The sequence below is a fragment of the Vanellus vanellus genome (assembly GCF_965231255.1).
Source record: "Vanellus vanellus genome assembly, chromosome: Z".
Classification (NCBI taxonomy): Eukaryota; Metazoa; Chordata; class Aves; order Charadriiformes; family Charadriidae; genus Vanellus; species Vanellus vanellus.
This window is the reverse complement of record NC_138908.1, coordinates 61,853,481-61,868,686: the sequence shown is the minus strand read 5'-3', so window position 1 is coordinate 61,868,686 and position 15,206 is coordinate 61,853,481. Positions and strand designations below refer to the sequence as shown.

General features: G+C 45.7%; 1 protein-coding gene across 1 annotated transcript; it reads right to left on the bottom strand.

Annotated features, from left to right (window-relative positions):
- Positions 1 to 11,944: 11,944 nt before the first annotated feature.
- On the bottom strand, positions 11,945 to 13,460 carry S100Z (S100 calcium binding protein Z; the record flags this gene model as incomplete). The annotated part of the gene is made up of 2 exons (XM_082497532.1): positions 11,945 to 12,103; positions 13,320 to 13,460. 2 exons carry the CDS (start codon positions 13,458 to 13,460, stop codon positions 11,945 to 11,947), a joined length of 300 nt encoding a protein of 99 aa, XP_082353658.1.
- Between the last annotated feature and the right edge of the window lie 1,746 nt (positions 13,461 to 15,206).

Genomic DNA, 15,206 nt, shown 5'->3' with positions numbered 1-15,206 from the left:
ACCCCAACATAGACCTTAGATGCTGAGTCCTTGAATATCTTCAGCAAAGGAGAGAGAGTGTTTGACTGTATGCAAATTTGACCAGTTACTGAAGATTTGGTTAAATTCAGCTCCAAAAATGAGTGAAGGACGAATGACACTGCAGCTAAATCAATATGACTGTCTATTAAACCAGCTGTGACATAATCTACTCAAAATAAAACAGACCAAATAAAACACACCAATAGCAATATTCACATATTTTAAACACTTGCCCACGAAGAGCTGAGGTCTGAGCTAGCATAGCATTTGCTGGTGTAGGAGCCTGGACAAGCAGCTAGTCCCAGGGCTGGAGGACATCCTGGCAGATGAGGATCTCCAACCAACAAGTTGGTGGGAGTGAGGGTAAGAGCCACCTCCACATCTGTTGCAACTTCTTACTCACAAGGGACCTACAGCGACTTTGCCTTTCCAATGCAACACCTGCAAGAGTTTGCTTGGAGCATTACAAATATTCTGTATAACTTTAGTGCAAAAGTTAAACTCAGACGCCCCTTACTGTGGATGTGGAGCTTGGGTTTAACACAGGCACTACGGCAACCTGTCATCTACTCTGTGTCATCTCCTGCTTTGCTTCTCTGCTCTGGGCTCAGCAGGAGCCAATGAAGCACAATGACATCCTGTCCAGCCTCATCGCAAAGGCTCCCAGTGCCTGGGGTAATTCCCTGTGTCCTCAAACACAGGGCTGCCCTCAGCTACCAAACTCTTACATGCTTCCCTTTGAGCAGCACTAAGGCCTGTGGAAGGCAAGTATTTGGGGTGAGGACAGGGAACCACAGGCAGAGAGGTATAGCTGCTGCTGCTGCTGGCAGGGGCTCTGCCGTGCAGTGCCACCACACCTGCCTCAGGTGGAGCCTGGGCAGATAGACCCCCAAAGGAGACCAATCCTAGGGGAAGGAGAGGGCTCTTCTCACAGCCCTATATCCCGGCTGTCAGAGGGCAAGAGAGGATGGGGGACCACTTCCTCACTCAATGCTGCTGCCTCCTCACAGGGTATTACAGGTCCCCTTCACCTCTGGACCTCCCTTTGCCAGCTCCAGCGCTGCTTTTGTTTAAGGCCACTGGCAAAGACCGAGCTCTTCAGGAGGTGAGATTGCGACTAATAAAGCAAAGAAAAATCAACAGTTTAAGCAGGGTTCAAAACATCCTTCTGGCATTTCAGAAGGGAAAAGCACTTTCAATGTGATATAAACCCTTGGGCGAATGAGGAGGGTGTCAGTTTTCTGTCATGGGGTTGAGTCACGTTGGCACTTTGTAGGACAATTTTGTTCATTAATATCAAATTATATAACACAGTAAAACGAATTCCCAGTCTGACCCTGCCAGGGGCTAGATAATCCAGTTGCTCTCATGCTATGACACCTTGACTCTGCTAGCTACCGTAATTTACCCTGGGAGCAGCCCCTTTCCCTGGCAGAAGTGATGGGATGCCATCATGTTGGTGAGAGGCCGGGATGCGTGCAAGGTGTCACCCACCCCGCTCTGCTAAGGCTCAGGGGGCTATTGCTGGGGCACCCCAGCATTTGCAGAGCCTCAGGTTGTTAAAGCAGTGATGTAGGTGTGTTTTTTATGCTGTTCAGGTACGTGCTTGGGAGAACCCACCTGCCCCGTGGTGGAAATCCTCCGCCTCACGCTCAGAGCTTGTAGGTGTCTTGTCAGCTATTATAGCAGAGAAGAGATCCCAGCTGTGGTGAGAGGTGGAGAAAATACAGCTGAATAAAAAGAGTAGTGAAACAAACCCCATTTAGCCTCCCCCGTGGTGATCAAGCGATGCTCTGTGCTATAATACAGTTGGTAAATGCAGCTTCTTCTCCTCGAAGTTTAGGTAGTTGGTACAGGCAGGTTGTGGGTGATGCTCTTGGGAGTGAGATTTCCTAGTGAGCAGTGGTTGAGCTACAGACACTCTTTAGACACTCCCTGATGTGAAGAGGGGCCAAGCAACATGAACCCTTTCTGCTCTCCCAAAAGGGTCCCTTGAGTCCCCAGCTCACTAACACAGCACCCTGCCATGCTTTAATTCCTGCAAAAGACCACTTTATTTCGCACTTGCTTCACCACAAACGCACTGCAGGCTGTGGCCCCCATTCCCTCCACTCAACGTGGAAATTTTACCTGCAGCACATCTCACCCTGCACCCAGGTAAAGAGACGAATCTTGAGACTCTTGGGAGTTCCTATCACCGACGCATTCAAAACTGCAATATTCTGGTTCAAGTCATATTTTAAACCCACTGTTTCCTCTCCTCCAGAGGACCTCCCTCCTCAGCTGGAGCCTGACTGCTGGCGCAAGCAGCCGGAGCAGACCAAACCTCCCTCTAGCACCGGGATCTTAAACAACAGTTAATTTTCCTGTATAGACACAACCCCATGCAGGCTCCAACTCCACGCCACAGGGAGCAGCCAGGCTGCCGCACGTCCCACAGGGGCCCCTCTGCTTGTCTCTGCCTGGTGGTTTCTTGAACTGATAGGAGCAGCAGCAAGTCCGCAGTGCTACACCACCGACTGCTCAAGCGAAGAGGGTTTCTTCCGCCTCGGGCTCTCCATCCTCAGCTGTTGGTGCTGATTTCTCACAGCTGCTCAGCACTGGCTGGAGACACAGTGTGGCGATGCACAGCGTGAGACGTCTGGCTGGACTTTAAACTTCCTGTCGTGTCAACTGCTAAACATTGTGCTGAGTTACATTTATTTTCCTTACGCTCATCTCCCCTGTAACTCAGAATTAATTTAGGAACTAGGTTTTCCTTCCCCCTACAGTGTCTGGGAGACATAGTACTAGCCAGTCCTTCCTTGCTTTTTATCATGTGGCTGCAGGTCTCACACCGACCTCTGTGTCTTTTCGGGGTAGGGGATTGCACTTGTATTTTATTACACACGTATGCCATTCAACTGGTTGCAAATCCTTCAATGTATTATTCCTGAACAGTGGGAACAGTTAGCCCATATTAAGGCAAGAAAGAAATCTAGTGGCTCTGAAGCGTCACCAATATTACGTGAGGGCCAAATTTTTGGTCCTGTCTGAAACAATACCACAGAAGAGGAAGCAAAGGGGAGGCTGTACAGGAAATCGCAGCCCTGGTGGTCATTAGGAAACCATATCCTTGATATGCCTCTACTCTGCCCTGGTGAGGCCGCATCTGGAGTACTGTGTCCAGTTCTGGGCTCCCCAGTTCAAGAAAGACAGGGATCTGCTGGAGAGGGTCCAGCAAAGGGCTACAAAGATGATTAGGGGATTAGAACATCTTTCATATGAGGAAAGGCTGAGGAACTTGGGTCTCTTTAGTCTAGAGAAAAGAAGAATGAGGGGGGATCTTATTAATGCTTTCAAATACTTAAAGGGAGGATGCCAGAGGGATGGGAGGAGTCTTTTTTCAGTGGGGCCCATTGATAGGACGAGGGGTAATGGGCACAAGCTTGAACATAGGAAGTTCCATCTTAACATGAGGAGGAACTTCTTCACTTTGAGGGTAGTGGAGCACTGGCACAGGCTGCCCAGAGAGGTTGTGGAGTCTCCCACGTTTGGAGACGTTCAAAACCCGCCTGGACGCCTTCCTGTGCAACCTGTTGTAGGTGACCCTGCTCTGGCAGGGGGGTTGGACTAGATGATCTCCAGAGGTCCCTTCCAACCCTGCCTATTCTGTGATTCTGTGATTCTGTGATACACTCACACAAGACCACTTCAAAAACTGTCTGAGAGATTGAGAAGCTAGAACCAAATGTGTATGGAGCTTCTGCTTCTGGTCTGCTTCCCTCATCCCATAAGTCAGCACAGAAAGCATTGGGGTAACTAAATCCATACTCGGTACTTGCAAACCGTTACTAAATACTTCATGTCAGTCCTGAGGGACTTTGCAGCCACACCGCATCAGTAACCATCAGGTCCCCTCTCCACTAAGAAGTTACACCATGTTATTATTGCTGATAAGGGCAAATTAATTACCAAGACACCTGCTGCCAAATCTCCTGGTGTATCCAGCACACACACTCACCACCGCAGCCCATTGCAAAGGATCGTTGCCCTGCCCGGGACCCAGCCAGCAGGCAACCCATAGAGCAGACCAAGAAAAATAAATGTGGAGCTTATTAACCTCTCCTAAGCCCTTGTTGTCTGGAGGACCCAAACTGCAACTGACAGATCGCTTGGGACTGTAACTGTGGCTGTGATCATGACTTCATCTGGGGACTTTTTGTGGCATATGAGAAATTAGTTTGATTCTTGCCATGGTAGTTATCGATGGGTAACCACACATTCTACAAAACGCATCAGCTAATTACTGGAAACACAGTTTAAGCAGCTAGGCCATGGACATACAAAAGGAAACGTAGACTTCAACACGGCTAAAGTAACTAAATTGGCCCTGTCAATGGTTTGCTATTTTCCTTTTATAGGAACTCAATCAGAGTTGCAACGAGAGCTGAAGGACAGCATTCCCAGCAGCAGAAACACCAAATCTGAGATCACATTTTGTGCTTCATTCCTTTACTCTTGTGTTGCTTTCAGCGTCAGGCAGGTTTCCTACTGCACATGATCCAACCTGAGCCCAGAATTCCTCCCTCTGCGGTCAGTGGGCATCTCTGTCTCTGACTTCTGTTGCTATCTGTCTGCCCCATCTCTGTGCTGGGTATGGCAAGCCTCTTCCGAGCCTTGCCATACATCTCTGTGTAACGACACTTCTATTACTTCTTTGTGTGTGTCTAAATTGGCTTTAAATAGACCTGAACTTTCTGTAAGGTGAAGTAAGCATAGCTTGTTAACTCTGGGCAGTTTGACACAAGAGATGTGTGATTTGTCATGTTGAGTGGTTTAAAGAAATGAAAAACGCATGTGATTTATGAACTGAAAGCCTATCAGCATCATGCAGGCTTGATGATAAGTGTTGCATTAACACTATTTATGGCACTGAATAAGAGCAAGGACTGTGAAGCTCACAGTTTAGCTGGTTACAAATAATCAAGCAAATATTATATTCAGACACCAAGATTACCCTGAGGGCGGTTATCACTACCAGCTCTGCCTGTGACTCAACACAGCATCTACACAAAGCAGTCAGGGCCAAGAAGTGGGAGCAGAGAAAAGTTTTCTCCCAGGAAGGAGACAAGCGATGTGCGAAGGGGTGACCGGCGAAGGTGCGTGCCATCGCTCTGGCGGACATTTGCCATGCTGTTTAATTTTAGCCTGGGCCTGCCTCCTCTGTGGATCACCCACATGGTACCTCCCCTCTTGAGGGCTGGTGCAGGAAGACCTCAACACCGTAGCCACATGGAGGTGTCAGTGTGGCTCCCAGGCAAAGAACCTTGGTAGATGCCTCCTTTGGTCCATGTCTGTGGACTGGAGTGGGTCACGTTTGCCTTTGCTGGCTGCAGTGGCTTCTCTTATCAGTCCCAGCGCCCTTGCAGAAGAACAATCTCCTTCCCAAAACATGACACAGTTATTGCAGTTGGTCTTTCCTTGGAGGCACACCCCTCTTGTCCCACATCAGGTCCTGTGCTGGATTTGCAGAGGACATGGTGCTGCAGCCTCTTCCACCGCTGCAGCCTTCTACCAGTGACCCTGCCCCAAGCAACAGCTCATGTTCCTCCTTTCCAAAATTTCCTGTTCAACTCTGGGTTACTAGAACTATTGTCACTTTACTTTCAATGCTGAGGTTGCTTTATTATACAGAATATAATTTTGAGATGTCTTGAGAAATCTTAGTATTTACTCATCATGTTCCAAAATTCGTTAGATCTGGGTCACTATGAAGAACAAACTTTATCTTTGACAAAGCACCACTTTGACAAGTGACATTTCAAGATATTTTTCCTGTCCAAGGACAAGTATTTCTCAGCCGAAGCGACTGTCTCCTTGATTGAGTCTTTCTCATCCAGGAAAAAAAAAAACTGTGATTCAACACAGTCATCTCTGGTAGTGTTAGGCATCACAGTAATGGGCCCATTTCAGAAACACTGTGGAGTGTTACACAATTCAACTAGTCAATATGAGTCAGGTAAGAGACGCCAGCATAGCCAGCGTAATGGTATATTTATCCTTTCAACTGCTTCTACCACTTAGTCCTTTATTTTTCACATGCATGCGATTCCTTACCAGTTATCCTTAATACCATACAGGCTGCAGTGCCAAACACGATTAGGGGAAAGTGCTGAAATATTTTGTGTCAGTGTAAAAATAATAAACGTTGAAGGACTTTGAGATCACCTGGTCAGCATTTTTCAACCTCCTGAGGTCTAAAGACAGTGCAGGGGCAAAAAGAGCTTTGGTTTCACCTAGCCAAGGCATTAGTGGTTTAATGGGATGGAGCTCCAACCTTGCATCTCGTCCAGCCGTCCTTTGTTCAGCGACAGGCACCTATGTGCTGCTGCCACTCGATATCTCTGGCTGGAGTTGGGGAATCTGCATCTTCTTGCAGCATTCTCAGCTTCTTGCCATTTTTCAGCTCCCAAAACAGAACCTTAACTAATGCTCGGGGTGGTTTGGTTCCTTTTCTGCTCTTTGTGACATGCTCTACTCACAGTTTTTTTCCTGATGTAGGTTTAGTCTGTGTCTCCACACAGTGCTTTTCTGGGTCCATGCAACTGCTGGGAATGTAGAGTCAGAGCAATACATGGAGTTTTAAGGCAGACTTCACAGACAAATAGTTGTCTGTGAAGCCCATGACACAAAGCTATGTCAATTTGCTGTGCAGCCCATGAAGTCAACCAGGACCTGAGAGAACAGCTTCGAGTTTAAAGCAGATGTATCACAGGAGTATTTTCCACTAGTTTTCCCCCAAATACCTGTGCCCTGAGCAACCACTCCTCCTGTCTTCCTCTTAGCTGCCTTGCTGCAACATTTGCAGTTTTACAGACGTGTCCTTACTTAGCCAACCAGCTAACAGAAACATAGCTTTCCATTGAGGGCTAATTTAAAGTCTCGAGCACATGTCCTCAGCTGTTGCAAAATTATGCCACTAAGTGCAATAGGCTCTGCCGTTTTACATCAGCTGAGAACCTACTTGCGAGGGCAAAATAAGTGGATGCAGCTGCAGTTCTCTTCCTTGGGAGTTGCCCTTGGTACACAACTGATTGCAGGTGGCTGAGAGCTGTTATTTAAAAAGTACAAGTTTGGGGTTTTTTTCTTTCCTTTTTTTTTTTTTTTTTGTTTTTAAATGTATCATGTTCATTCATTCATCCATGTGCTCTCTCTGATGGCTGCCTTGGGGCCTGCAACCCACCATACCTCAACTCAGAGGAAAGTATGTGGATGGAGCTAGCTTAGAAAACAGATTTACAGATCATAAGTGAAGCATCTCTCATGCCATATCATGTGGCAGAAGAAAGACAAAATTGAAAATGTGACCCCTTTTTTCTTGGAATAATACAGTGCCATTCAACAGACTTAATTATCCCTAAAGACACATTTTAATAATTATTGGCCTGTCAATCAAAACCCTTATTAGACATGCGCGTGACGTCACATCGCAGTCTAACAAATCTTCCTGTCAGTCAAAAACCTTTATATAGATTAATCTGATTTCAGAGGCAAGTTTTGTGTTTGACCCTTTACCCAGCTTTTTCAGGGCTGAAATCAGAGAGGAGCTGAATGTTTTCTGTGTGCTTCTGTGCTCTGACAATGGGCTCTGGGCTGTCCCTAAGAGTTTCGCTCCTGGCCACACTCTGCTTTATGCTACAGCATGGACCCTGGAAAGGGGCTCTGCGTTGGATGGCTGAGTGACGAGGGGTAGATGTGCATTGCTACAGGAGAGCTCCTCTCCCCCTTATTCTGTCCTGTCTGTACCATAGTGTTAATTCCCCGGCTGCTTGGGATACCATGAAGCCGTGCTTCACTGAGATACCTGCACTGGGTTTTGAGATGATACTGTCCATCCCAGGCACACTGCGTACACCCATGTATGGCCATGTGTCTGTGGCCATGCACCCCCGGCAGTGATTGCTCTGCTGGGGAGACCCTGGAGCCTTTGGGCCAGGAGGAAATACCTGCTTTCCTAAGGGAAAAGTGTGTGCGCCTGAACCGAGCAGGCACTGTATGGACAGAGAGCCCAAGGAGTTTGCCAGCCTGTGTGTCGGGGTGCCAAGGGTGAGAAGTAAATGAACCACCAGGATTTGAAAGGCAGCCCCATTCAGATTTCCCAGACCAAACAGGCAGGCACGTCAAACTGCTGTACTGTTGTGCTACCCTGCGCTGCGCTGGGCTCTGTCACCCGCGCCGCATGTGCTGCTCTGCGCCTGCCCAGCAGTTGTGACAGGCTTTGGAGATGCTGGATTTCCTTTGCTAGCAAGTGTAGGTTAACACAGCTACTCCATGTATTCAAGGCATCCCTGCAAGCGCAGCACCAGATTCATATCCGTAAATATGAAATCGTCACTGGCAATAACTTTAAATTCTTTCTTGAGTGGCATTTGGTGGAAAGCAATTAATGAAATTTCTGGCTGCTGGAAACATTGCCTGTTCTGTTGAGGTCTCCTTAGAGCCACTTCTCTCTCCCTTCCCACAACCCCAGGCAACTTTGTTTCTCACCTTTACAAGGAGGAACTGATGTTGTAGGATGATGATTATCCCATTGCACTTGACACCCTCTACGCTGCTGTAGAGAGAAAAAGTTGGTGCCTTCCCAGTGGACCTGGCTGGTAAGTCACAGCTTGGAGGGACCACTCCATTGCAAAGCACTTGTCATCACAGTGGTGCTATATGCAGCTCTTTGAGACTCCTATTTGGATACTGAATCTGAGGAGATTATAATTTTTTTTACCGATAGTGCATTACACTTTGTGTACCCAGTTGCACTGGCACTTCAAGTCTCTTTTGAACTGAAATAAAAGCAAACGGCAGAGGCTGGGGCTTTCAAGATAATATCATTTATCTTCTGAAAATCTGCTTTTTAGTTGTCAGGCAAAACAATTTCACAATAGCTAGAAAAGATCTTGTGTGGCATCACAGAATTTTTATAGGTCTTTAATGTAACTTGAAAATATTAGGCCATATTGTGGTGTCCAATTTTCTATCGATTTTTCAGACAGTCTGATAACACAAATGAAAAAAGTGCCTGTAATTAGACATCATTCCTAAAGCTGAGGGACTTTGGAGAAAGCCACGCAGCAAGCTTCCTCTGCATGTGAAACTTCAAAGTGCTTCAGAGATTCATGAACTACAGGCAAACTCAAAGCCATCAGGAAAAGTGTCAGTAAACAATGAGAAAAAAATACTGCCTTCATGTTTGCAGGAGACATTTTTCCCTTCTGAGAGAAGCTAAAACCAAAATGTTCACATCTGCAGGACAAAGAGGCCGCAGTGAGGTTAGCCATGCAAGCATCGTCTTACACAGCCCGTGTAAGTAGCTTCAATGCAGTTCTCCTTCCTGAGGATTTCTTACAGAAAGGAGGATTGCTCACAGCTTTTTCTGGTTCAGACACAATTCAAAACTTCCAGGTGATCTTCAGGTGTCTTCCTTGGAAGTGGTGTCTACTAACGCAGCACTAGTTGGCTCCTGTGGGAGAGGAACAGCAGAGGAATGACCCGCTGGGGCAGTGGGCCAGCCCGGAGTTAGCCCAAGATTAGAATGGCAAGTCCCTTACACCAGGACCCCAAATTGTGCCAATGCTCTGTGTTTTCAAGCAGCTGAATGTGGTTTATAGCATTTTCTTCCTTTTCTGCTTGGTATCCAGTCTTTGTGCAAAAACGTTTCTTCTTTAAGGCTGATAGAGTTTAACAGTTGTCCTTGCAGTTAAAACGGCAGCAAGAAAAACCTAACCAGTCAAGCCAAAAAGGGTGATTTATGAGGTTTTATAAAACTTTTGTTGGAATAAAGATCATTTGAGTCATTCTCCTCTGATTCACCCATAGCTCATGTGCAAGCCAGCACCGTTCGCAGAGGAATTAGGCTGCACTCGATCCCTAGTAAATTCAGATGATGAGATGGCTCCAGTGACCCTCTCCATCACGGCAGCAGCTCTTGCTGCCTGACCCTGGGGCACATTGCTGCCACCAGCTGTAACTTAGCATAATTCTGCTCGACACATGGGCTGCTATGTGTCCAGGGGTTCATCAGGGATGAGCAGAGGGTTTATGGACTTTCTGGAGCTTGTTTCCAAAAAGCCTCTTGCTCAAAAGTCATAATGAAGAAACTGGTTCTTACTGGGATGATCTTATGCCTTTTAACTTGGGGTTGAAGCTTACAGTTGCTTTTCTCTCCCTTCCCCTTGGAGGAAGGGAAAAGGCTTGGAGACTAGCAACAGTCTGCAGGACCTATGGGGAAGCATAAAAGCAGCCTTACTTTTTCTGGTTGATACTGCCACCCTAGTCCAATAACTGCAATGATGTCGAGGTGCATGACACTGCAGGGGGCAAAAAGTTGTGCAATTGCTGTCACGTTCCCTAGAAGATCTTCTGTGAGTCCTACACAACTTCTGTCACTGAAGAGTAAAAGAGGCAGCACACTGTGGCTCTGCCACCACTGCGGTGTTTCCTTTTTTCTGGGATAACATTGTTTGGTGGTGGCCCCTTTCTTAGGATGACGTCTGCCCCTTTTTATATTAGACCCTATAGAATCCCTTTCTTATCATAAATTGCATCTTCTTAATGACATATGATTTTATGCAAATATTCTAGCCTTTACTGAATGATGTCCAGGGACCTGGGGAGGAGAGACAAGCAAAGTGCATTCTTCAAACGTTGCTTAGCAGGACATGTCTTCATTGGGGCATGGTTTTTTTATTAAGCTCTTACACAAACAGAAGATCTTAATTTAATTCAGGTGCCTTTTATTATAGTTTGAAGTTACCAACAAAATCACAAGAAACAAAGAGAGCTCTCTGTGCAAGACACCCTGCTGCTGAGGATTTGCAGGGCTTTGGAAGTATGCTTAATTCAAACAGGAGTGTAGAAGTACTCTTCATTCAACCCAAGAGGAGGTTAACACTGAAAAGGATTGTCCTGCTCTCTCCACCCCTGGCCATGAAGTCCCACTGCCCCTTTTGCACTGCTTCCATGCAGTGGGTTGGATCAGTGTGAGATGAAATCATTGTTCCATAAGATGACTCATATCACAAAGCTGTACCCTGGGATCCCATCATTAAATCCCCCACAAGTGGTCCTCTAAAAGCCCTCCTCTTAAGGGTGCCAGAATACTGAAAGCAGAAGGCATTTACATTTCCCCTGAAGACCCAGTCCTTCCATCAGCCCTCAGAGCAGTTTGCTGACTAAATCTTCTACGTATTTGAATAACTTATCATATGAATAAATTCATTTATGCCGAATGAAGAGGTGGACTACTGGGATACAGTAATGCCAACACAACAAAATTGAAGCTGGGGAGGTGGGGGAAATGAACCCGTAACAACAGCAAGCAGTATCGTCTGCTCAGGCGGCAGGAGACAGCTGTGACCACATCTGAAATACAAGAGAGTGGGGAGGTACAGAGCAGCATCTAAAAAGGGCTTTAGAATAAGCAGAGCTGAGCAAAAAACAAGCTGCTCTTTTTGAGCTGCAAAAATATGGTTGTTATAGAATGACTGAAAACTAAATTGCAAGTTTTACATCTCATCCCAGATTTTCCAATTCAGAAAGTATATAACTAACATTCCCGTGCCTTTTACTTCCCACTGACATTTAAGAAATAGAAGTCTCAACTCCTGCCAAATGATCTGTCAACCCAAGCCCTTGACCTGGGCAACTGGTGAATGCATGTTACAGATGCATGCACTGCAAAGAGTGAAAATATTAAAAGCCAGATCTCAATTGGTGTAAACTGGCTTTGGTCCAGCTTACACCAGCTGCTGATCCGGTCCGTAAGTGTCTTACAGCAGTAACAGTTGGAGGGATGATGGTTAAAATTCACTAAACGCTGATGAGAGCTACCTAACAAGGTGTGCTTTGCTGGCATTTGTGGCCAGGAGACTGATTGTATTGGGCATTTTTAAAATCCCTCTTTCTTTAGCTGTTCTTCGAAGAAATCATTACATGCTACAGTCAGAGCAGCGACCAGAATGACAAATTCATTAAAATCCACTTCATTGTCTTTATTGGAGTCCAGATCTTTCATAATCTTATCAACCAGAAGGGGGTCCTTTTGGCCCTAAAGAGAAAGAAAAGTTACTTAGCTGTGCAGATTTTGAATGTATAATTCTGACACACCCGGCGGTGCAACCCACTGCTATGTCACAAGCCCCGGTGCTATTAAATACGAAGCTGCATGAAATGTGCACCTGAATAGTAATATACCACTCACCACAGCATTAAAAACATAGGTCTGGAGTCCTAAAAGTGCAACAGCAACAGAAACTGAAGACAGTGCAACTCTTAGAAGGAATACAGGTACTAAATAGGCTCTGTAATGAATCAAACAGATTTTAGAAGCTGCTGAACACTGGTTTCTTTTGACAAGATCGATCTATAATGTGCATTTCTCTGTATCATCCCTTAGCAAACCACGACAAGTACTTAGATTTTCAACAGGCTTTTCATAAGTGGTCGTATTAAACATCCATTCATCCCATTCAGAAGATCTCTACTTAGCAAACAACATATCCTATTCAGTGGGAGTAAGAACAGTGAATCTCATAATAATAAATCAATAACCAACTAAAAGAAAATCCAAGGAAATGGATACAATTTTAAAAAATCCTGCTGGTGGTGATAGGGTCCACAACAATTTTTACAATTAAGAGGATACAGAAAAACAACTATGAATCTAGTCATTATTCCATAAAAAGCATCCATGTTGTGTCATGCAGAACATAATGAATGTGCAAAGAGATATTGACATCAGCAGCTTGTCGCTGAAAGGATTTTCTTAGCACCTCTCTACACGGCACCCCAGCAGCTATACTGTCTCTGGACATTGTGCACAAGCTACTTTGCTGTCTCATGAGAACTGGTTGCTGGATTTAATTCTCTGAAGGACTTATCTATGCCCTACTATTAAAAATGAACGAACAAACAAACAAACAAATGATTAAAGCCTGATTTAGCATCGATTTTTGCTACTGCTTCTAGGCTGCACTTGCCCTCCTGCCCAAAAGCACAGAGGAGTAAGCAGAGCACAGGTTCCTGGCTCTGCTGCTGGTGCCACATGGCAGGGCACCCGGGCTGGACCACCCTCTGAAAACACACTTATCAAATGGGACATTTGATCTCATCTCCTGTCCAGCTCCGCAAAGACAACTGTCACCTGAGAGGCTGTGGCAGGATGTGCCTTGCAGAAGGAGATGCTATTCCTGAACACTTGGGTAGCTGCTTATCCCACCCACAGAACAGTAACAAGAGGTAGAGGTTCAGGAGCTGCATCTTACTGAAAGGAAGTCAGTGAGCTCGCTGGTGAGGAGCTCCTTGAGTTCTCCTTTACTGAGCTTGTATCTGTCTCCTTCTTTGCCAGAATAGTGATGGAAAATCCTGATCAAGGTGTCCATCGCATCCTCCAGTGGTGTGGACATAGCAGTGAGTGGGAGAGCTGCGGGGCAAAGACCCAGAGTCAGTGACATTGCACAGGAACCAAACCAAAGGCCGGTCTCAGGGAAGGGATGGAGAGCTAGGTGAACAGAGAAATTGTTATTGGTGCTGAAAAAATGGATTTTTAATTGATCCATCCTGTCAGCTGTGTGTGAACAAGGCTAGACTGTCGTACAACATTGTCCTGAACTCACTGGCAATTACTTCGAAAATGAAAGCCTTTATTTAAGAGAGATCTACTGTGCATCCATTTTGCAAAGCTGCTGTAAAAGGAAACCTCTCGTACCCATAGCTGAAAACACAGGGAAAATGAAGACACACCCTCCTACCTGTTCATTCAAAAATTCTCTCAAGAAAATGAGATCAACAAACAACAGTGGCCAAAGTGGATCCGCATTTATACAGAAGGCTCCACACAAATTTCTTAGGTGGTTAGAGGAAAGTCACCAGTAATAAGGATAGAAGCATCAGCTTTCAATTTATTTGGTGGTGTTTGCTTGGGCTGCCATTTTTTCCTTTAAATTACCTGGAATAAACAAATGTGAGCTAGGCATCCCCGAGTGTTTGCTTCATTGAGCCTGCAGTAAGAAAGTACACAGGGAAGCACCATCAAGAAAAAAAATGGAAATGCAATTAGTTGCTGAGTAGCTGACTTCAAAAATAACTAAAAATAGAAATCAGGTGGAAGGGAAACATTATGTTGATGAAGCCCCGGAAGAGAGATTAAAAAGCCAGAATGAAATTCAAGGTAAGACTGGAGTCCTGAACAATATCACCATGCAAAGGCTAAGACTTACCTGCTTTACAGGCTAGCTGAGGTGTATGCAAGAAAACACTCAGATCACAGAAGGTGATGGTCACCTTCCTTTCAAAACCCATGCACGGGCTCTTGTTTATCAGGCTGAGAGGGTGGATTACACAAACAGAGACAGACGTATAATTGTCACAAGGATGACAGGGCTTCTGTTTCCCTCTGCATTTGCCTACTCTGTTCAATAAAAGCCGCTTGCTGTAAATGGGTCACTAAAATATTCACTAGGCAGAGCAGAGAACTGTGTGCGGAACATATGAGGTATGTTTTATTCTTCGACCTCTTACAAATACGCCCATCCGGGGACTGAAGGTTAAAATTAGAAAATGCTAACAATCACCAAGTCAGCGTAAAACAGCTTCCCCCCATTTTCAAAAGAACTCTTTCTAATCTGTCTCTCTGCACTTTTACACCTGAGGGTTGAAATGCCTCGGCACTGGTAGCCAGTGTTCAAAGGTACTTGGGTACCTATGGGTAGGCTTGTAGGTGAGTTTGGCATAAATCCTTTGAAACATCTACTTTTATTGTCAGATGCCTCCAAAAGCCCAAGACGTTGGCCCATGCTGAATGAAATTCTTTCTGTAGTCTGTGTGTCCTCAGGAGCAAACAAGGAAACCAGTTTCAGAGGAAGGTGTGCCTGAAATTACAGTGTGCACTGATCAACAGGCTTGGCTGCATTTTTATCCATCCTGCACAACAACTGCAGTTCAGCGTCTCTCTTTTAATAGGTGATCTTCCCCCAGGAGACCTTCCCCTGCCCCGACCCCAGGGACTCACCAACCCCAGGGGCGATGGCTGGGGGACGCAAGAAACAGCAGCTTCACCATGGTGGGGCCTACTTACTACCCAAAATAGCAATTAACCACAGCTTTCATGACAGCCACATGAAATGGAAAGCTGCTTGCTCCGGCTTTGCTTT